The following is a 22,228-nucleotide window of genomic DNA, read 5'->3' on the forward strand; positions in this document are numbered from 1 at the left end:
TGGAGACATGTCATGAAAGAGGTTGCTGTGGCCGATGTCGAAGAAGTTACCGCCTATGTTCTGCTTTAGGATTTTAATGGATTCCTGGTCTTTTATCCGTTTAGAGTTTATCTTTGTGTATGGTGTGAGAGAATGGTCGAGTTTCATTCTTCTGTATATAGCTGTCCAATTTTCCCAGCACCATTTATTGAAAAGACTGTCTTTTTCCCATTGGATATTTTTTCCTGCTTTGTCGAAGATTAGTTGACCATAGAGTTGAGGGTCCATTTCTGGAGTTTCTTTTCTTTTTTTAAAAGATTTTATTTATTTATTTGACAGAGAGATAGAGACAGCCAGTGAGAGAGGGAACACAAGCAGGGGGAGTGGGAGAGGAAGAAGCAGGCTCATAGCAGAGGAGCCTGATGTGGGGCTCGATCCTATAACGCCGGGATCACGCCCTGAGCTGAAGGCAGACGCTTAACCACTGTGCCACCCAGGCACCCCATGGAGTCTCTTTTATGTTCCATTGATCTACGTGTCTGTTTTTGTGCCAGTACCATGCAGTCTTGATCACAGCTTTGTAGTATAGCTTGAAGTTCAGAATTGTGATGCCACCAGCTTTGGTTTCCATCTTTTTGTGTCTTCAATTTCTTTCATAATTGTTCTGTAGTTTCTAGAGTATAGACCCTTTACCTCTTTGGTTAGGTTTATTCCGAGATATCTTATGGTTTTTGGTGCTCTTGTAAATGGAATCGATTCCCTAATTTCTCTTTCTTCAGTCTCATTGTCAGGGTATAGAAATGCAACTGATTTCTGTGCACTGATTTTGTATTCTGCCGCATAACTGAATCCCTTATGAGTTCTAGTAATTTGGGGGTGGAGTCTTTTGGGTTTTCCACATAAAGTATCATGTCATCTGCGAAGAGAGAGAGTTTGACTTCTTTGCCAACTTGAATACCGTTTATTTCTTTTTGTTGTCTGATTGCTGTTGCTAGGACTTGTAGTACTATGTTGAACAATAATGGCGAGAGTGGGCATCCTTGTCGTGTTCCTGATTTTAGGCGAAATGCTCACAGCTTTTCCCCATTGAGAACGATATTCACTGTGGGCTTTTCATAGATGGTTTTGGTGAAATTGAGGAATGTACCCTCTATCCCTACACTCTGAAGGGTTTTAATCAGGAAAGGATGCTGTATTTTGTCAAATGCTTTTTCTGCATCAATTGAGGACTATATGATTCTTGTCTCTTATTTATGTGTTCTATCACACTGATTGATTTGCAAATGTTGAACCACCCTTGCATCCCAGGGATGAATCCCATCTGGCCGTGATGGATAATCCTTTTACTGTACTGTTGGATCCTATTAGCTAGGATCTTGTTGACAATTTTGGCATCCATATTCATCAGGGATATGGGTCTGTAATTCTCCTTTTTGACGGGGATCTTTGCCTGGTTTTGGGATCAAGGTAATGCTGGCCTCATAGGATGAGTTTGGTTGTTTTCCTTCTGTTCCTATTTTTTGAAACGGCTTCAGGAGAACAGGTATTATTTCTTCTTTGAATGTTTGGTAGAATTCCCCAGGGAATCCATCAGGCACTGGACTCTTCTCTTTTCACTTTTTTAGTGGTTGTCCTAGAGTTTACAATATACATTCTAAACTAATCCAAGTCCACTTTCAAACAACGCTATACTATTGGTACAAGCACCTTGTAAAAAGAAAATATTTCTTATTCCTCCCTGCCATCCCTTGTACTGTTGCATTCATTCATAATTGAATATATTGTTGCTGTTACTACATTGAACAAACTGTTTATCTGTTAGATGAATTAAGAGAAATAAAATGTTTTGTCTTATCTTATTCTTGAATCCTTCTTCTTCCTTTATGTAGATTTGAATTTCTGACCCAACATTTTCCTCCTCCCTAAAGAACTTTTTTTTTTAAAGAAGAAAATTTTTTTCCAAAGATTTTATTTATTTATTTGACAGAGAGATTGAAAGCCAGCGAGAGAGGAAATACAAGCAGGGGGAGTGGGAGAGGAAGAAGCAGGTTCCCAGTGGAGCAGGGAGCCTGATGTGGGGCTCGATCCCAGAACGCCAGGATCACGCCCTAGCCGAAGGCAGACGCTTAACGCCTGCACCACCCAGGCGCCCCTAAAGAAATTTTAAAAGCATTTCTTGTGCAGCAGGTCTACTGGAAAGAAATTCCCTCATTTTTTGTTTGTTGGAGGAGGTCTTTATTTCTTCTTCTGTTTCGAACGATAATTTTACAGGGTACAGAATTCTAGGTTGGTGGGGTTTTTCTCTGAATACTAAGTATTTCACTCCATTCTCTTCTTGCTCCCATTGTTTCTGTGGAGACATCCATTGTATTTTTACCCTTGCTCCTCCATTGGTAAGCTGCTTTTATCCTCTGGATTCTCTTGAGACTTTTTTCCTTGGGGATTTTTCCTGTTGAGTGTTCTCTGACATTTAAATGAGATGAGTAGGGTTTTATGATTTGTGGATGAATATGTTATTGCTAGAATGAGACAGGGTTTAACATTGATTTTCTTCTTCTTCTTCCTTATTATAGATTTAAGTGCTGAAATATTTTGTTTACACAAATATTTAGATGGGAATGGAAGAAATTTGTTATAGTGATGCCATTCAGTCTTTGAACTCCTGAGTTATTTGTCATGTATCACAAAAATAATTTATTGCTGTCAACAAAATAATTTTAATGGTCTATCAAGTGATAATTTATTAAGGTCCTCTTTCTAATTTGAGGCAAGCAATGGATTAGAAATGACCTGACCTGCAAGATTTGTTTCCAAGCTATGCGAATCATTTGCTTTCTTTCTTTCTGGGAAGTATAACAAAAAGGCTTTACCAAGATTTACCAAATGATTCCTAATTATAACCCTTACTTTTTTACTTGAAAGCAACTTGCTTAACTAGATATACTTAGGAAAGGTTGGGGAAATGAAAATATTGGTAATTTCATTATACCTCTGTCAATCCAATAATTTTTGATAAAATGGTTTTATCGTTTTCTTAAAACTTAAAAAAAAAAAAAACCCGGAAACCTTGGGGCTGCAGTTTTTGCTTACTAAATCTGCAGAAAACGCTACCTAACCTAATTGGCAAAGGTAGTCTTTACTGTCAAACCCACTCAAAAACTTGGAGAAAAAGTCTTTCCAATTCAAATATGTTCATGTATTTCAGGAAGCCTTATGAAAACCACTGAGAAATACATTATAGAATGCATTGTATGAAACAGAATCAGTCAGATTAAATTATGTAGCTGTAATATAATAAGTTGTAAACAAGACAATAAATCATTATGCTTAATTTATAGTAATGCAATGTAATTTATAGGTAAAATAGTACCATATTTATAAGGAGAGGCATGATAAAAAGACATGTTATTTCTTCTCTAAATATTGGTACGTGTGTGTGTGTGTGTGTTAAACTCTGGTGTTTGGCTTTTGGGGAAAATTAAATAAAATCAAATGTAAAAATCAGAAATGACTTATTTATCTTTATTAGATACCATGGGTACACTTCCCCTATGTATTTAAGAATAGAAAAGTGAATATACTACTAAAAAAATAATTTGGCAGTACATATTTTGTGCTAGGAGGAGATAGAAAATAATGCATATTTAGAAGAGGAAATAGGATAAGGATTTTCTATAAATGGAGTAAGTTTTATAATGTGATCTGATAAAATAGATCTTAGCTTCCTTTTAAAATAATGTATATGGAATCTGGAAAAAAGCATGTAAATGTTTTATCCATGTGTTTATTCCAATGTATTTTGAGAAAATTGATAATTCTAGAAAATATTCCAGTTACATTTCTAAGATGCAGTGGTATCAGCCTATACAGCTTTGCCTTATTGAGCTGATTTTGAAGTGAATAGCTGGGAAAAATGCTTACTCTTAACTAAAAGAGAAAAGGCATTTCTAGGATTCAATATGAGTATTGAGAATAGCTGGGAAAATGCTTACCCTTAACTACATGAAAAAGCCATTTTTAGCATTCAATATTTCTTTCCATTGCTCCTTTTGCTTTGAATTCCTGGGCCTCATCCCTCAAGATCCTTGCATCCTTTGACAATAGTTGGGAGAATGAAAAGGCACAATTGTTAGGCAACAGTTTGCATTCTTCTCCACTCTACTGTAATTAGTTTCCAACACCTGGCTTTACCTATAACAGAAATCTCTGTAAGACAGGAAGCTTTTAGAGATTCATGGTGTTTGCAGTAGTCATTAAGCAAGATCTCCCTTTGGTTTGGCCTGGAGCCTTAACCCTCTTCCCCTTGCAATGCAGCACAGTAAGATTTGGATGGTGTCTTTCTTTTGGATAGTGGAGTAAGGGTGGTTTTGGACACACGGGTTTTCTCTGGGACCATTAATTTTAGGAATGGGTGCCTTTGGAAGTTGAGGATCTGGAAATTGAGTCCTTTAAAGCTTCTTGTGTTTGGATATCTCCTAAAAAGTCTTGGTGTATCCCCAAGGGTATGTGTACCCTAATTCAAAGACCATTACCTTTAGACTATCTTTCTTGAGTATCATAAGCCACTTTTAATGGCAGACAGTTCTATCCTGAGGAAAGTTAGGGAGTCCTTTACGAATTGGTATCCTGTGTTGTTGGTTGAAAGATGGGCTCTTGCAATGATGCGTGTAGTTAGCAGATAAAATGTTTATGGTGAATTGAAAGAACCTGCTGTAATAATGTTGGGGCCCGTATGTCTACAGGTGGGTTTGCTGTAGGAGTTTCCCTGGGTGGAACAAGGGCTTCGCTCAGGAAACCACTCTGGTCAGGGCAAGTGCACAGAAAGCTGCTTGGCATAATAGTTGGTATTTGGTAGAAATAATTGATTCAAAGACCAGAAACTGCGATAAGTGGAAGTACTACGTTCTGCTTCTCAACCTTGGGCAAAAACCGACACAAAATGCCATGGTTTTGTACTATGATTATAATATCTGCATCTCTATTTAAGCATTATGGCCAGTAATAATTTGAAAACTCATTCATGTAAGCCTACCTCATTGACATTATTTTAGTGAATTGAAACTACCAATTGTAGAGCCCTTTTTTCTTCTTAATTTAAAAGCTGGTGTCATTTAACCAGAAACAACAGGTGTTGGCGAGGATGTGGAGAAAGGGGAACCCTCTTATGCTGTTGGTGGGAATGCAGGCTGGTGCAGCCACTCTGGAAAACAGTACGGAGGCTCCTCAGAAAGTTAAACACAGAACTATCCTATGATCCAACAATTGCACTGCTAGGTTTTTACTCAAAGAATCCAAAAATACTAATTCAGAGGGATACGTGCACCCTGATGCTTATAGATGCTTATAGCAGCGTTATCTACAATAGCCGAACTATGGAAACAGCTCAAGTGTTCATCAACTGATGAATGGATAAAGATGTGGTGTATACACACAATGGAATATTAACGCAGCCATCAAAAAGAATGAAATCTTGCCATTTACAACAATGTGGATGGAGCTAGAGTATATTATGCTGAGTGAAATAAGTCAGAGAAAGACAAATACCATATGATCTCACTCATATATGGAATTTAAGAAAAAAACGGGCAAAGGGAGAAAAAGAGACAAACTGAGAAACAGACTCTTTATAGAGAACAATCTGAGGGTTACCAGAGGGGAGGGAGTGAGGGGATGGGTGAAACAGGTGAGGGGGATGAAGGAGGGCACTTGTGATGAGCACCGGGTGGCGGATGGAAGTGTCCAATCACTATATTGTAGACCTGAAGCTAGTATTACACTGTGTCACCTAACCAAAATTTGAATAAAAACTTAAAAAAATAAAAACATAAGTTAATATCATTTAAAAACAAGCCAAGAAATTGAAATTTATATCAGAATTTTTTCCCTAAAATATTTTTTTAAGGCTATGAGTCAGCAAATACCTACTTCGCCCTCATAGGAGGGGAATAAAAAATGACAACAATGAATGTAATAGTACCCCTACTATAGTAGACCTAAATATTATTCCGTAAACTTGGGTTTAAGTTCACTTGTACTTTAACTGAAATTAAATATTCCGCGAGGACTCCATTTTGCCTGACTGGTGGGAAATTGAATCTCAGTCCTTGTTGGGCTGTCTTCACCTCCGCAGAGTCAAAGGAGATTCCAAAATGTTTACAGAAACAAGAGAGGGGCTTCCAGTCTTGAGCCCAGCGCCATTGAGCCTGTGCAAGGTGAGGCACCTGCAGTGTGCGCACGTGGACCCCCTGTGCCCAGGGCGCCGTGTCATCATCCCTCTTGGGGCTCTGCCACTGGCCCTGCTGCTTATGGGATCCTCACACCTTTGGCCTCTTCCTCATCTGGAGGACTCTTCTCTCTCTTCGTCTCTTTCCTTACAGAATTCCTCTAATGAGTTCTGGTGTGGAGAAAACAGCAGCCAGGAAGGCAGGCTGTGTACCAGCAACTTGAACTTAACAGCTTCTGTGGGGGAGTTTGTACCAGGAGACTGGGCACCTGCTTGGAATGGGGGCAGGGAAAAGACGGAGCTCAAAACAAATGAATATCCGCAGTGATGGTTTTATACTACTATCAATAAATGGCAAACGTTATTGAACATACTCTTTCCTCAGATGATCACATTTAATTATCAAAATTCTGCCATGTTTTAAAGACAGATGCCTGGGTCTTAAGAGACTTTGAGTCATTTTCCTAGTTTTAAGCAGCAGAGCGGGGATTAGAACCCAAGTCTGTTTGGTTCCAAAGTTCATCCCTTCTAGTACATTTTCTCTCCTGCGCAGTACTGGTAATAGTTCATCTCGAGCGCCGTGAGCTGCCAGGGCAGGTTAGCTGCAGCATGAGCTCCCGCGTAACTCGGCGGATCCGTCCACGGAGCAGCCCCGCTCACAGTCCCCAGCTGGTTGTCAGAGCGCGTTTGCCAAGACTCAAGAACAACAGCGCTGCTTTGGGCGTAATTAATGTTTAGACAATAACCGGTCACCATGTTCAGCTGCTTCTTGAGGTCACTCCTGGGATATGAAACTAGGACCCCGGATTGGCATAAACAGGATGTTTGTTTTCTTTGTGCTCTGTCAGGAGGCCATTATTTCGGTCATCTAGAAGTTACACCAAATTGCTCAGGTGCAGGTTCAAAAGGGGAGAGGATATGGCCAGCCTTGTTCTGTGTCATGTAAAATAGAAAACGGACGGATCTGAACTCCATTTCTGCTCAGTATGAATCTTGAGGTAGTGTTTTAATACAGTCCTAACAGAACATTTAAAAAGTCTCAGATCAATTTTTAAATTGTATATCTTGACCCGTAAATAATTCCTATTTATGGAGTCTAAAGCCAGTGCACTCAGTGAATCAGTACATAACACAGTCATTATGACCCTACTACCTGCCGCCCCCACCCCCCGCTGGGTAATGGGTGATGCAGAAACAGGCTGGGCTCTTTGCTCAAGATGTTCATAATAAGCTCCAGGGGCTTTTGAACGTTGTACATATCAGAATTATCCCGAAGCTTGTCAGGGATAGAGCTGCCTAGGCCCCACTCCAGACTCACTGTCTTAATTCATGCGGTCTGCGGCAACAAGACGCCCCCGGCTGGCTGGCTTAAAAACAGCCTGAGCTTACTTCTCACAGTTCGGGAGGCTGGAGACTCCAAGAAAAGGCCCTAACGTGGTGTCCTTCTGCTGAGGGCCCTCTTCTTGATTCAGAGTTGTTCCTTTCTTGCTGTTTTCTCCCGTGGTGGAAGGTGCTAGGGAGCTCTGTGGAGGCTCTTTTAAAAGACAGTAACCCCATTCATAAGGGTTCCAAGACCTAAGAGCCTCCCAAAGGCCTATCTCCTAAATATCACCAGCTTTGGGAGTTAAGATTTTAACATTCGAATTTAGGGGGACACATTCAGACCATAGAACCCACTGAATCAAAATCTCAGCAGTGAGACCCAGGCATCTTTATATTTAGCAAGCTCCTTAGGTGACTCTGATACTCTTTAAACTTTTTGAGCCAGCCACGTGGTTGATGGTGTTTGGGTAACAGAAACCACTACAATGTTTTCTTTATTGTATTCTATCCTATACCGGTCTATACAACATCTCAGGAAGTATGTATAGGAGGTATGTAGGGATCCACATGTGTATCTAGAGACATACTAGTCTCTTAATTATGTATATGTTGAGATGTGCCTACAGAGAAATATTATCTTAAATCATAGTAAACATTGAGCATTTGTATGTTTCAGGCACTCTTCATTCATTCAATAAATACTTGTTAAGAGCCCACTATGGGCCATCAGAAAATGAAACAAAAGTCCCTGTCTTCAGAGAGCATATATTTTAGTGGAGGGACATCAACAGTAAAATTCAATAAGGCAATTACATGCTGAGGAGTGCCATGGCAAGAAGTAAAACGAGAAAGGGATGTCCACCACCAGGGGTGGGGCCAAATGGCATTTTCAATAGGATGGCCGGGAAGCCTCAAGGGAGGGGAGGAAGTGAGCTCTGTGGATATTTGGAGCACAACTGTTCCAGGTTTGGGGAGCAGGAAGTGCCAAGACCTGAGCAGGAACATTCTTGGTGGCTTCAGGAGACGGCACGGAGGCCGGGGGCTGGGATGCAAGAAGGAGACGCCATCCGAGAGGCAGGGGATGGACTGAGGCGTGGCTCTTGTGGGGGCCTGTGCGCCGCTGGAACTGTTTCTCTTTTGCTCTGAGGGAGACGGGAAGGGTTCTGAGCCCAAGAATGACAGTCAGACAGGTTTTAATGGGATCACTCCAGCCAATAGGAAGAGGCTGCTGGGGGCGGGCAAGGCTGGAACAAGGGATGAGTTAGGAGGCCAGTGCGGTAACCCAGGTGGGTGGAGGTGGTGAGCACGACGGAGCTTGCAGGGCGCTCTGAAGGCAGGGGCAGCAGGTCTGCCGACGGCTTGCAGGTGGGACGCGTGAGGGCTGCCCTGGGAGGTTTCCCGGGATGCCGGCTGCATTGGCTGGGCTTACTCTGCGGCTAGATTTGGTTCTGGATGTGCGTCATCCTTCAGTTCCAAGAAAATAGCATATTTTTGTTTTTAAAACATATATTGAACAGTTAAATTTTGTAAATTCGTTGTGTGTCCATAAAACCTCTTACGGAGCAGTCAGGGCAGTCTGGCCGTAGTGGGCCCTTCCCCAGGATATTGGCAAACGGGAACCAGACCCACAGTGACATTTCTTCCTGACATGTACGAAAGCTGCCTTTCCCGACAACAAATAGATTCTGGATAGAATAATGAGTAATATTTCTTGTTCAGCACTTTTATGTAAATCCTCAAAAAATCCTTTCTAAGGCTGATAGTGGATGATATTAACCCCTATTTGGAGATTCAGGAACCTGAGATCTAGAAAGGGTAAGAAATGTTACAAGGATGTATTCTGCTAGATCAGATCTTGTATTTTATGGCTTCCTCCTGTTGACTGTGTGGTCTGATGTGTAGTGACCGGACCTCAATCCGGGGAATGGAAGTGTGTGCGCACATGTTGTATGCACGTGCACGTATGCCTATGCGCACATGCACGCAAAGGAATCACACTTGGGTTCCTAAGTTCAATGATCTAGCAAGGGAATTGGAACTGATTGTTCAAACCTTCTAAAATTCAGGCCTCCTGCTTCCTTTCTTTTTCTCTCTTCCTTCTCTCTCTGTTCATTCGGCCATTTTTTTCCCCGAATAGTAATTTTTACTGAATGGTGCGATAGGAAAATAAACAATACAGAAGTCACATTAGGTAGTGTAGAGAACAATTTTAATAGAAGTTGCGGCAGGGAATGAAGTCAAAATTAGCACTAAAATGGAATTCTCAGTTCCTGATGGATTTCAGCTTGCTTTGCTTTCCTGATGCTTGGTTCCTGTAAAACAAGTTTGGTTATGTTGTGTAGCGAATAAGGCTGAGCTCCTTTTGCTTTGCTGAACAAGCCGTGATGTACCAGGATGGCTGCGAGCAGCGCCTGGGCCAGGTAGCAGCCTTTCATGCATATGTGTGTTTCAGTTTGCAGTGATGACCTCACCCACAAGTTCAAAGGTTTCACCGTGATGAACGAAGCAGAGAGATATGAGGCTCTCAGACACTGTCGCTATGTGGATGAAGTCATTAGAGATGCTCCGTGGACACTCACTCCAGAGTTTCTGGAAAAACACAAGGTACTTACTCTTCCATGTTCCCTTAGTAGCAGAATTAGAGTCTGATTCAGCAGCTTACATGCAGAAAGCCCAGGGACTTCCACTCTTTAAAAGAGGTAACATCAGGAATGTCATCTGGTGTCACTTGATACAGCACAGGTCTTCTGCCCAGGACTGGGGATTGATAGCCTCTCACTTCCTCACTGTGGGTGCTAGAGCTAGACCACCCACGTCCAAATACGTCCTCTATGCCTTCCTAACTGTGGGACCTTGAGCAGGATATTGAACTCACTTACCTAAACTGTAAACTTGGGTGATGCCGGTACTTCTCCCGTGGGGCTGTTTTGAGAATCTAATGAGATCCTGTAAGTAAAACCCTTTGAACACTGGCTGGCCCATAGCCAGAGCTCCAAAACGTCATTGTCATTACCACCACCATCATTATTGATGCTTGTATATTCATAGGCATCCTTTTTCAAGGAACAAATGAACACGCATTATATCCAGCAGGGCACAGGTCAGCCTTTAAGGAAAGAACTTTGTAGATATGATTTTGTGACCCTGAGACTCCTACTGATACAAGATTTTTATTAGTTGAAAACATGAGAATTTCTTTTGATCTGCATGAAATTACGTGCTTTGTATCTCCTTACCAGCCCCACATTAGGAGCTATTCTTTCCTTTTATAAGCCGTACCAAAAAAAAAAAAAAGAAAAGAAACCCACAAGATGAAGCTGTTCTAAGAGTTTTCTTTTCTATTTTTAAATTCCCGATGCAGAAGAGAAGAGAGAACACTGATAAATGTGCATGGTAATAGCAGAGGAGATAATTTCCCAGCAAGAATAAAAAGCAAAAGGAGAAACTACAATATGATTTACTTCTAGCAATCACTAACACATTTTTACTAAGCATCTATTGTATATTCGACTTGTGCCAGGCATGATGGGGGTACCGACGATGGTAGTAGTGGCCGCCCTTTATTATTCACCATGTGCCGGGCACTGTGCTGAGGGCTTTGCTCCTACATGAATTGCATTCAATCTCACGGCTAGCCTGAGACTTTGTCGTCATCGTTGTTATGTATTGGAGAGGAGGAGGAACTAAGTTTGAGTACTAAGAATGGATTGAATAATAACATTGATTGAGTGCTTTCTGTGCTCTGGTTAATATTTTTAGCACCTTTCCATCATGACATCATTTAATCCAGTGATTCTCAGCTGGGCTTGAGTTTGCCCTTAAGGGACATTTGGTAGTGTCTGGAAACATTTTGGTTGTCGCAGCTAGAGGAGGGCTACTGGCATCTAGCGGGTAAAGGCCAGGGCACCCCCCCCCCAAGAACGATCCACCTCAAAATGTCACAAGTGCCAAGGTTCAGAAATACTGATTTAATCCTTACCACCAACTTATGACTTCTCTATCTGGCAAGCGGTGGGGCGGGCAGGTGGGACTGCTACTATAAACTTCCTCTCGAGGTGGCGTCAAGCCTCATTACCCAGGGCTTCAAAAGCCGGGCAGCAAGTTTTGATTTGATGGAGTAGGAAACAGGGAGCTAGGGGAGATCAGCAGGAAGAAGGACGACATGAAGAAACCCAGTTAAGAAGGACCTGCCCCCCCCCATGTGACAGAGGGGTGACTTGGAAAGGAGACAGCCTGCAGTGAGGAAGGTCAGGTGCAAGATGGTAGCAGTAGTCAGGTGACAGGGCCCTGGATTTCGTGTAGCAGCCACGGAGAGGACCTGATGGGTGTGTGTGTGTGTAGGGACGTTCACATGCTCACGCACGCACAGGCACACGCCCCAGGCGGCCTTGGGAGCTTTGTGCCTGGAGACTGAAGGAAGTAGGGAAAGAAGGTCAGTTCCAAGGTGTTTAGGGCCTAGGTACACTGGGAAAGTGGAGGTGCCCCTGGGAGGGGACACCAGTTTTTCAGGCTGAATTAAATTTCAAATAGGTTGACTTTATTTTTTTAAAAGATTTTATTTATTTATTTGACAGAGAGAGACAGCCAGCGAGAGAGGGAACACAAGCAGGGGGAGTGGGAGAGGAAGAAGTAGGCTCCCAGTGGAGGAGCCTGACGTGGGGCTCGATCCCATAACACCAGGATCACGCCCTGAGCTGAAGGCAGATGCTTAACGACTGAGCCACCCAGGCGCCCCACAAATAGGTTGACTTTAAAGTGACATCAAGGGGTAGCAAAATAGAAAAGGGTGACTTGGGGCAAATCTGACAAGTTTTCTAGCTTTGGCAGCCTTCTGTCCCAATGGAAGCAGTAGCATGGGCCCCCACCTGCCTAACAAGGTGGTTAGGGAGATCAAATAAGAAAAAAGGTGTGAAATCATTTTTACCACATAAAACATGGCTTGTTGCCATCAGTGGGACAGGAACTAGAGGTTCGGGTTCCTCATCATAGCAAGGGGGATTAAAATCTGAAGCATGGATGAATTCTCTAAGGAGAAAATTTAAAAGCAGAAGGACAGAAGGCCTAGAAAGCCAACTGTCAGAGGAAATGGAGGGACCAGTGAAGGAGACCAACCAATTTAGTTCCCTTTATCTCCTGGAGATGGAGACAGTTGGCAGCACCTTTCAATCAAGGATTCAAGTGCACATTATAAACTCCTTATTTCAGCTCCTTTATTACGACTGCTTTATTTCAAAAGGCATTTGCACACTGGGACGCCTGGGTGGCTCAGTCAGTTGATTGTCTGCCTTCGGCTCAGGTTATGATCCCAGGGTCCTGGGCTCGAGTCCCACAGCGGGCTCCTTGCTCAGAGGGGAGCCTGCTTCTCCCTCTACCTGTTCTCTCGCTCTCTGACAAATCAATAAAATCTTTAAAAAAAAGAGAGTTTTAAAAAGCATTTGCACACCCACACATGCACATCCATCCCAGTGGTGACATCACGCCTCTCTCTCCAACAGATTGACTTTGTGGCCCACGATGACATTCCCTACTCTTCTGCCGGCTCTGATGATGTTTACAAGCATATAAAGGAAGCAGGTGAGTTCCCCTGTGCTCGCCTGTCCACTGCATTATGAACATCAGGTTTAATAAGAGACCTCTGCCCTAGTCTTGCAGCATATACATGGAAGGCACTGGAATTTCAGATGTCTGCCAAGTAGCCTTTACAAGCTTCTGTTGACATGTGCTAAGGCTCCGTCGTAGGACAGGCACCATGTAGGTATTTGGAGAATTAATTTGAGCACCAAAGGACTCTTTGCCATACCACGACTACACCAGCTTTTAGTGCGTGGCTCAATTTTAGGGCTCATCAAACTAAAATCATAGGACTCTATTATTTAAAGGGCATTTTCCTCATTCACATTTAGGTCCTCAGAATGAAATTATTTTATACTTCCAAGAAAGTTCCTTCCAGAAGACAGATAACTGGGTAATTAACGATCTGGGCTCCTTGTCTCTAGAGTCAGTCCTGCCATCTGTCGTCCTATCACATGTTCGTCATACCCTCAGGTACCACACACAGAGGCAAAAAGAGAGAATGGGTAAATGTTGGGGAAATCACATAAAATATTTCCTTCCCCAAACTGTTAAGTGCCATTGTAGGCGGCAGACATGGTGCCCAAGCTATGGACGTTGTCCCAGCTGTCACAAAGTATGTCTTTGAAGGTCAGAGACTAGTCTGCCCCAGGGTGTTATTGGGGGGGGGGCGCTGGAGAGTGGTGGGTTTCCTTCCACTGCAGACTCCCTGGGGTTCATTTCTTGGCCAAGTTCTCTGTTTCTATTCCTTTGCCGCTGAAGACTTGAGGGAAATCACTGTTGGGCATCGTAGCAGATCTGTGGTTTCCAGCCTCAGCGGGATTCTTGATGTTCCTTGATGACATTGACCTTCCTGCCCTGATGTACCCGCAACTCTTTGCACCCTCGCCTCCTCGCCTGCGTCCTGAGGGGCAGGGGTAGGTGTTCTGTCCCAGGCTGACTTCTTTACCTGGACCCACCTCCTCCCTTCCTTGAAGCCCGTCTGCTTCATTCTTCCTCTCTTGGCGGTGCAAGCTTCTCACTCTCCAGCTGGTTCTTCTCAGCTTACTGTTGTTTGACAGTCTACAAAAACAAGACAAACTAAACCCTTCTTCTGCGCTCCCTCTCCCTTCTCCAGTCCCGTCCTTGTTGCGTCGTCCCTTGCCGGCCCCACGCAGGCGTACCTCCGTGTCATTCCTCAGCTACCTGTGCGTGACTCCTGTCCCATCCTCCCTCGGTTCTCTCATGACCTTCGGACCACCCAACCCAGAGGCCTCTTTGCTGTCCTCTGGACCTAACAACCCTGCTGACCACTCTCCTCTCCCAGGTGCTCTTGTCCTCTACTTCTGGGACAGTTCTGGGACCTTCTCTTTCCCTTCAGTCTCTCTCACCACTCCTGGGGTTTGTGATTGGGTCTCTGGCCCTTGGCCCTGCCCAGCCCCTCCGTCTTGCTAGCCTGGGCTCTGCACCGCCTTGCTCAGGCCCTAAACTCCAGGCACATGGAGTTCATCCCGGGGCCCAGACACACCCCCACTTAATGCCTCGGTTCCAGCTCTTCTCTGGGCTTGGCACGCCCTTCCTCTGAGCTGCTACTCCTTTCCATGCCCAGTTGAGGGGCTAGCCCTTGACATGCCCCCTCTCCCTGCGGCATAATTCAGCAGCACTACCCTCCTCCAACCCTCCTCAGATACTCTTTGCAAATGGATCTTCTTTTCAGCCCCCTTTTGATGGCATCCTGATAGTGTGTGTGTGTGTGTGTGTGTGTGTGTGTGTGTGTGTCCGTCCCTAGCTAGAATGAAGTGCCGTGGTCTACGCCATGTCTCGCCCATCTTCACATCCCCAGCATAGTCCCTGGTACATGTGTAGTGCTCGTTCCGAGCTAGCTAAGCAAGAGGGTGCTTTTTTTTTTTAAGATTTTATTTAATTTATTTATTTGACAGAGAGAGAGACAGCCAGCGAGACAGGGAACACAAGCAGGGGGAGTGGGAGAGGAAGAAGCAGGCTCATAGCGGAAGAGCCTGATGTGGGGCTCGATCTCATAACGCCGGGATCACGCCCTGAGCCGAAGGCAGACGCTTAACCGCTGTGCCACCCAGGCGCCCCCAAGAGGGTGCTTTTAATGGAGTATGATGGGGAGTCAGCTTAGGACGGAGGTCTTCTGTCTGCAAGGACTCGTCCCACCGAGCAGGGAGTAGAGCCGTTTACCTAGATAATTTGGGCACGCACTCTGTCTTGTAGGGTTTTTCAAATTACTTAGATTAAGGGGGCAGTTTGGGGGTAATTATATCAACCCTTGCATCCAATCTGTTTGCTTTCCATTGGTACCATGGCCCCTGAGTCCTTCACCCCTTTATTAAAGGGAGATGCTGACGACCTGTACTAAATTACTCCAAACCACCGTAGCCTCAAAAAATCTCAGGGAAAGATAGGAGGGTTTGCCATTTGACTTGTTTCAAAAATAACTGTGATCTGAATGAAAGATCTTAAAATTGTATCTGTGAATTTGCATTTTTCTCGCTCTATCTTACAAAAGGCAAATAATCTAAATCACAAATTATAGGTGCTTTTGGGGCAGATGTATAATGGGAAAATCGTCTCTGCTGTACACCCACTACCCAACACTTGTTATTTTCCTGAGCTCAGGTTTTCAGTCATTGTCACAGGGTTTCCTATAATCACCTAAGAATTAAAATAGTCATTACTAGGATTTTTTAAATACCCAGCCTCCCCAGATTCTGTCCACTTGGATTATTTGAAAAGACAGATGGGGCAAAGGTGATTACTTCTGTCCTTACAGGGTTACCTGGTTTTTCTGACCCTAAAAATGGAGATATCCAGGATGGAGGGAGGCAGTATAGTAGCTGAATTCCTTGGGTTCTCCATCCACCCTCCTTCCTCACGCTACCTTCCGTAACCCTCCCATAAGCCTACTGCTGCCTGAGAATCTTGGGGCAGCGAAGAGTTTGAGGAAAGGATGGGCTGGAATTGGTGTTTAAGCGCAGGTGCACACATAGATTTGTAATGGCTTGGTTCGTTTTCTGCTGCTTTGCTTTCGATCGACGCCTCTTCCATTGGCACCGTCACAGCCCTGCACACCCTCCGCTGGCCGGTAAGCCGTTCTCTGGCGTGTCTAGACGCTCCCGTCTCATGAGTTACCGCCTGCCTTACTGAGAGAGTTCGAGAAGTCGAATATCCCCATTATACTGGAGCTGCCCCCATCGGCGCCGTCTTCCCTGTTCCCGGGACCACTGGAGCTCCTCCCGTGTTGGTCCCGCCATCCCTTACATCCGGCCTGCTGCCGCTACAGGCTTTTCCCGGTACTTACCAATCTCTAGACTCCTGAGGTAGGATGGGTTCCTGAGCGTCACAAACCCAGTCTCCTGGCCCCTCCTTGGCATCACCGCCAGTTCCTGGTAGGACTGGTACTTGAACAGCCCCCGTGATGGGGGAGCTCCTACCTCCCAAGGCAGCACATTCCATCTTTGGACAGCATTGCCCGTCACTGGTGAATTCATGAATTCTCTGAGTGTGTCCAACAAGCCAGGAATTGTTGGAGGGAGGATGGGCTACAACTATGAATAAGACGTAGCCCTCACCCAGTGGAGGGAGCGGAGACAGACATAAGTCATTACATCACAATATTATAAGGCTCTGGAGGGGTCAGGGAGGCATGTCCGAAGGTGGGGGGCTATGAAGACGGGCAGCGTGTTTGGAGAAAACCAGTGCTCATCTACTATAGGGTGGAGAGGTGAGAGCAGAGATGGAGATTGGCAGGATGGGGTCGTTTAGACTGAATATGTCACATGGAGCCGGATGCCATCCAGAGTCCGGGAAGTGCCCTGAGCAGGTCTCTTGTGGGGGAAGGATCAACTGGGTAGGAGGCCAGGAGTCATTTCTGTAGCTGAACCTAAAAACCACGCCTGACGCTGACAGTAAGTCAGACCCTTCTAGGTTTGCACTGGGACTATGTAGAATCCACTTTGAGGCTTTTTCTCCTGGGGTGATCCACAGTTTGGGGGCCTGTGTGTTGGCCCGACATGGAGTGGGGAACTGGTTCTTGCCGATCTTTCGTCGTGTGATATCAGACCCGCTCTGCCATCATCTGTGGCTCTCAGGCCCCCTTCGTAGCCTTCTGACATTTCTCGGCACCTCCCTCCCCACCCCACCAACCCCCTCTTGCTTCAGCCTCTGCTGCAGGATCCCTTCCCTCTGCTGCCAGTGGCGGCTACCCAGCGGTCATGCTGATTGCTCCGCTACCTCCAGTGTTCCTCCGGAGGGCCCTGAGAACTTTACAAAAGTTCCCTGTAATCTACTGGAGGGCTGTTGGGGGAGCCATGTCAGTTCTGGAGGTAAACAGGGTACCAGCCCCTGTGCTCTGCCCCTCCCTATTTTTGAGAGAGAGAGAGAGAGAGAGAGAGAGAGAGAGAGAGAATCTTAAGCAGGCTCCACGCTCAGTGTAGAGCCTGACACGGGGCTCAGTCCCATGACCCTGAGATCAGGACCTGAGCCAAAATCAAGAGTCAGACGCTTCACCAAATGAGCCACCCATGTGCCTGCCTCTGTGCTCGGGGCTTTCTAATGCGATCTCTCACCTGTCCCTGCCCCTGCGGTTTGACTCTGGTTTGGGCAACGGACAGGCCCTGCTCACATTTTCTCACTTCCACTGTTCCCCTCCTTATCCCTCTCTGGGTTCTTTCCCCTCAAGACAAGGAGGGGCTTTTCTTCTGCCTGGAGGACAGGAAGCTGCACTGGGTTAATTCCAGGCTTGCCTCACTCCAAGGCCTGCAGGAAAACATTCTGTACTCGGAGTCCACTCAGCCTCCGGTTCTTCATAATTAAAGGGGCACTTCTGGGATTTAGAAAACCCTTTCTGTAGTCCTCAAAGCGTGGCTCTTTCAAGTGAAAGCCTAACCTCTGATAACTATTCTTTCTGAAATGAGCCTTCAAAAGAGCCAGGTTTAGAAGTCAAAAGCTGCATGTAGTCTCCTGTATTCTCAGCTCTGGTTACTTTCCCCTGAGGTGATGGAGGTCTTCACGTCAGTGGGAGTGGGGCCTCAGGACAGACATCATCCCCAGAAATGAAAACAGCACTGGATAATATTTCAGAAAAGTATTCCGTGATCTATAATATACTTAGTCTCCCTGATGGTGTTTTTGTGGTTCAGACGTCTTTGTGGCAGCCGGGGAATCTCCATGCTGCCCCCAGCAGGGCTAGTGGTCAGGTCTGTACCGTGTTCTCAGAAAGGCCTCCCTCCCTCAGTGGTGAGGAGCACTGGGTGAGAATGGAAGGCCTGACATTCTCAGATCCCAATGTTGTTTGTAAGGCATTCCAAGAAAGGAAACCCCACACTTGGAAACGTTCAGACTTGGAAGGCTGCTGAAGAACATGGCAGGAGTAGGAGGGGAGAAGGAGGGGAGAAACTGGCTGATGAATCAGTTACATGGAGATGGCTTAAGGCATGGAGCGATGGTTACCTTTCTAAGTCTTTGTAAGATCTGAGCTGTGAGCTGGCTGCTCCTTCCCTAAAATTGCCATGAAGGACCTGGTATAGACCAGTGCTTGTCAAATGCAAATGTGACTACAGATCCCTACAGGATCTTGCTTTCCCTCCCCTCCCCCCACCCCGTACAGTTAACGTGCGGTGTTATGTTAGTTTCAGGTGCACAAGATAGTGAGCCAACAATTCTATACATTACTCAGTGCTCGTCATCATAAGTGTACTCTTAATGCCCTTCACCTGTTTTCCCCATCCCTCCCCACCTGCCCTCTGGTAACTGTCTGATTGTTCTCTATAGTTAAGTCTATTTCTTGATTTGTCTTTGTTTCTTTGTTCATTTGTTTTGTTTCTTAAATTCCATATGTGAATGAAATCGTATGGTATTTGTCTTTCTCTGACTTACTGCACTTGGCATTATACCCTCTAGATCCATTCATGTTGTTGCAAATGGCAAGATTTCATTCTTTTTTCTAGCTGAGTAATATTCCATTGTACATATACACATCTTTATCCATTCATCTATCAGTGGACACTTGGGCTGTTTCTATATCTTGGCTATTGTAAATAATGCCGAAATAAACAATAGGGGTGCATATATCTTTCTGAATTAGTTTTTGTATTCTTTGGGTAAACACCCAGTAGTACTATTACTGGATCCTATGGTAATTCTATTTTTAATTTTTTGAGGAACCTCCAGTCTTTTCCACAGTGGCTGTACCAGTTTGTATTCCCACCAACAGTATACGAGGGTTCCTTTTTTTCCACATCCTCGCTCACACCTGCTGTTACTTCTGTTTTCGATTGCATCCATTCTGAAGGGGTGAGCTGCTATCTCAGCGTGGTGTTGCTTGGCATTTCTGATGAGGAGCGATGTTGAGCATCTTTTCATGTGTCTGTTGGTCATCTGGACGTTGTCTTCATGTCTTCTGCCCATTTTTAGTTGGATTGTTTTTTGGTGTTGAGTTTTTAAGTTCTTTATGTATTTTGGATGCTAAACCCTTAGGGGATATGTCATTTGCACATAAGTGCTCCCATTCAGTAGGTTATCTTTTTGTTTTGTTGGTTGTTTCCTTCACCGTGCAGAAGCTTTTTATTTTGATGTAGTTCCAATAGTTATTTTTGCTTTTGTTTTCCTTGCCTTAGGAGACATACTGCAGGATCTTTTTAAATGCAGATTTGGGTTCAGTAGGTCCGATGAGACCTGAGATCCCCATTGGAAATGGGCTCCTAGGTTCCACAGACCTCACTTAGAGCAGCAAGAATCTGGACCGGGTATCTGGTTTACCCAGGGTGAACCGAATCTGAGTTTCCTGGGGGCACAGTTTCTCAGCGACCTTGTAAACACATGCATTCAGTGGTGCTTTATTTCTGGGTGAGTAGCCTCTAGTGAGCTAAGAAAAAGTTGCCTTCCCGATTTTAGGGTATAGGAACAGGTCCAATATTTTCCTAACTCAAAACGATCCAGCGCCCTATTGTTGCATAACAAATTACTCCCACAGTTACTGGCTTAAAAGAGCCACTTTATTTTGCTCGTGTTTTTGTAGGGCAGGATTCCGGCAAGGGCTTGCCTGGGTGGTTTTTGCTTGGGGTCTCAAATGGTTGTACTCAGCGGTTGACTGGGGCTGCCGTCATCTGAAGCCCCTTTGGGCTGGGGGGCCGAGATGGTGCCTTTGTCTGGCTTGCAGTGGGTGGTGGTGCTCGACAGGGAGCTCAGGCGGGGTGGACGCTGCAGCGCCTACCTGTGGCCTCTCCATGTTGCGGGGCTACGTTACCGGGGTGTGCGTCCCAGGGGGAGGCATTTGGAGAGTTAGCGATCTTGACAGAAGCCTCAAGGCTTCTTGGGCCCTAACCTTGGAAGTCTCCGAGTGTCACTAATACCACATTCTCTTTGTTACGGGCGAGTCATCCCAGGGGACGGGGATTGTGCCCGTCTTCCATCTGCCCCGGTCCCCATCTTCAGACCGAATATCAGTCTGATATTCTACTTGCCCTGGGAGCATGGGCGGAAGACTACGTGTGCCTCCTCTCCCGCACAGGTCCATTGCTCTGCTGGTCCCTCACCAAGGGAGAGCCACGGCAGAGAAGGCCAGGGTGTTGATCCTGAGACGAAGACGCTCAGAAGCGGCCTAAGCATCCGCATAGGACTTTCCACTCGAATTCAGGCCTATGTTGAAAGTCAAAAGTCACTTTAAATGAAGACAGAGATATCGAGGGCATGAATTAAACTTCACAGCACTCTGCTTTGCTTGTCAGAACTACATGTCAAAACCCTCCAGCAAAGCTGGATGAGAGGATGGCGTGCAAATGAGGTAGACTGTCAGGTCCACGGTCCTCGTCCTCCTGCTAACGTGGCCCCTACTGCTGTCGAAAGGTTCCTTCATTAACATGTGCTTGGCTGCCGCTTAAAATAGCTCCATAACCAAACACTGCAATTCGGAAAAGCATGATAAAAAAGGTTCTCTGATCATGCTCATTACTGAATATTTTTAGCAGAGCACTAATTAGGATTTGGAGGAAGCCGGGTGCCTCATTATGTCAGCAGAGGGCTTGGCCTCTTTCAGAGACCTACCTCCCCACCAGCCAAAGCAAGTCTGTCCCCGCCCGCAACTTTCAGTCACTCAGCCACGAAGACCTCACTCTGCAGCTTCACAGAAAGGGTGAGCTCGTGTCACCGGTGCTTAAGTGACTTGCTGAAATCTGCTAGCAGCTGGAGAATCTTCTGCACATTTCACCAGGCAGCAGGGGTGTGGGAAAAGTATCTGCCTGCTGAGAGAGGGGGCACAGTGCTCAGTAGGAGGCTCCCTGCTGCTCCCAAGGTGAGGATGTTATCTCCGCCCCCCGCGTAGGACCACTGAGTGTCCCTCCACCCGCCAGGGCCGCCTGCACAGCTGGGTGGGCTGGGGGCTGTACGGTACAGGTGTTTGGAAGTTCGCACCCTCTGCCTTCCCTTTGGCTTTCTGTGTTCAAGTCCGTATTCTCAAAAGGTGTTAGAAGTTTTGGACTAGTGGTAAACCCCACTCTGTGCTCTGAGCCCCAGAATGTTAGAAACCAGATGCTTTGTCTCACACACCAGCAGCGCCAGCCGGCCGCTACCACGCGTGTGCAGCCGACGTCAGAGGGCTCAGTAGGCCACGCTGGCAGGGGCAGAAGCCTGACGAGTTCATGGAGGAAAGAGAAATAGAACCGGATTTGGAAGGGCACTTAGAGATCAAGAGTCATGTAGTCAGTCATGCAGCAAATGTCCTTACAGTGCCTGCTTGTCACCCGGTGCTGAGATCCGGAGGAGAGCCCTGCAGGAGCAGTGCCTTCCCTCGCGTAGCTTGCCGTCAAGCGTCAAGCGGGGAAGGCCTTGCTGGAGAAGCTGCTTTATGAAGGCTTTGGAATGTTTGAAGGAAAAGAGCAGTGACCATGGGAGGGAATAAGAAGCCAGAAGAGCCAGCCCGGGGGGTTGAGAGATTTCTTGGAGGAAGTGACGCCAAAGGTGAAACCCAGCGGATGACCAAGAGTTCACCAGGGAGAGAGTGTGTGTGTCGGCGGCAGTGAGGGGAGGGGGCCTGGCGGCTCAGGACAGGGCACGGTGGGGGGGGGAGCTGGGCAGGACAGCTCGGGAGGATCCAGTGAGAATGGGGCCCCTGCAGGGGCGCGGGGGGGGGGG

At 45.8% G+C, this 22,228-nt stretch overlaps 1 protein-coding gene across 7 annotated transcripts in view; it reads left to right on the forward strand.

The window, feature by feature from the left end:
• PCYT1B (phosphate cytidylyltransferase 1B, choline) overlaps nucleotides 1-22,228 on the forward strand; it is a 132,832-nt gene that overhangs the window by 69,450 nt on the left and 41,154 nt on the right. For all 7 annotated transcript variants that reach the window (XM_040633353.1, XM_040633371.1, XM_040633380.1 and 4 more), the window contains exons 4-5: nucleotides 9,978-10,129; nucleotides 13,021-13,099. In XM_040633353.1, the coding sequence (XP_040489287.1) occupies nucleotides 9,978-10,129; nucleotides 13,021-13,099 (231 nt within the window). The remainder of the gene's footprint in view (nucleotides 1-9,977; nucleotides 10,130-13,020; nucleotides 13,100-22,228) is intronic.

Source organism: Ursus maritimus (assembly GCF_017311325.1).
Source record: "Ursus maritimus isolate PB19 chromosome X unlocalized genomic scaffold, ASM1731132v1 scaffold_X1, whole genome shotgun sequence".
NCBI lineage: Eukaryota > Metazoa > Chordata > Mammalia > Carnivora > Ursidae > Ursus > Ursus maritimus.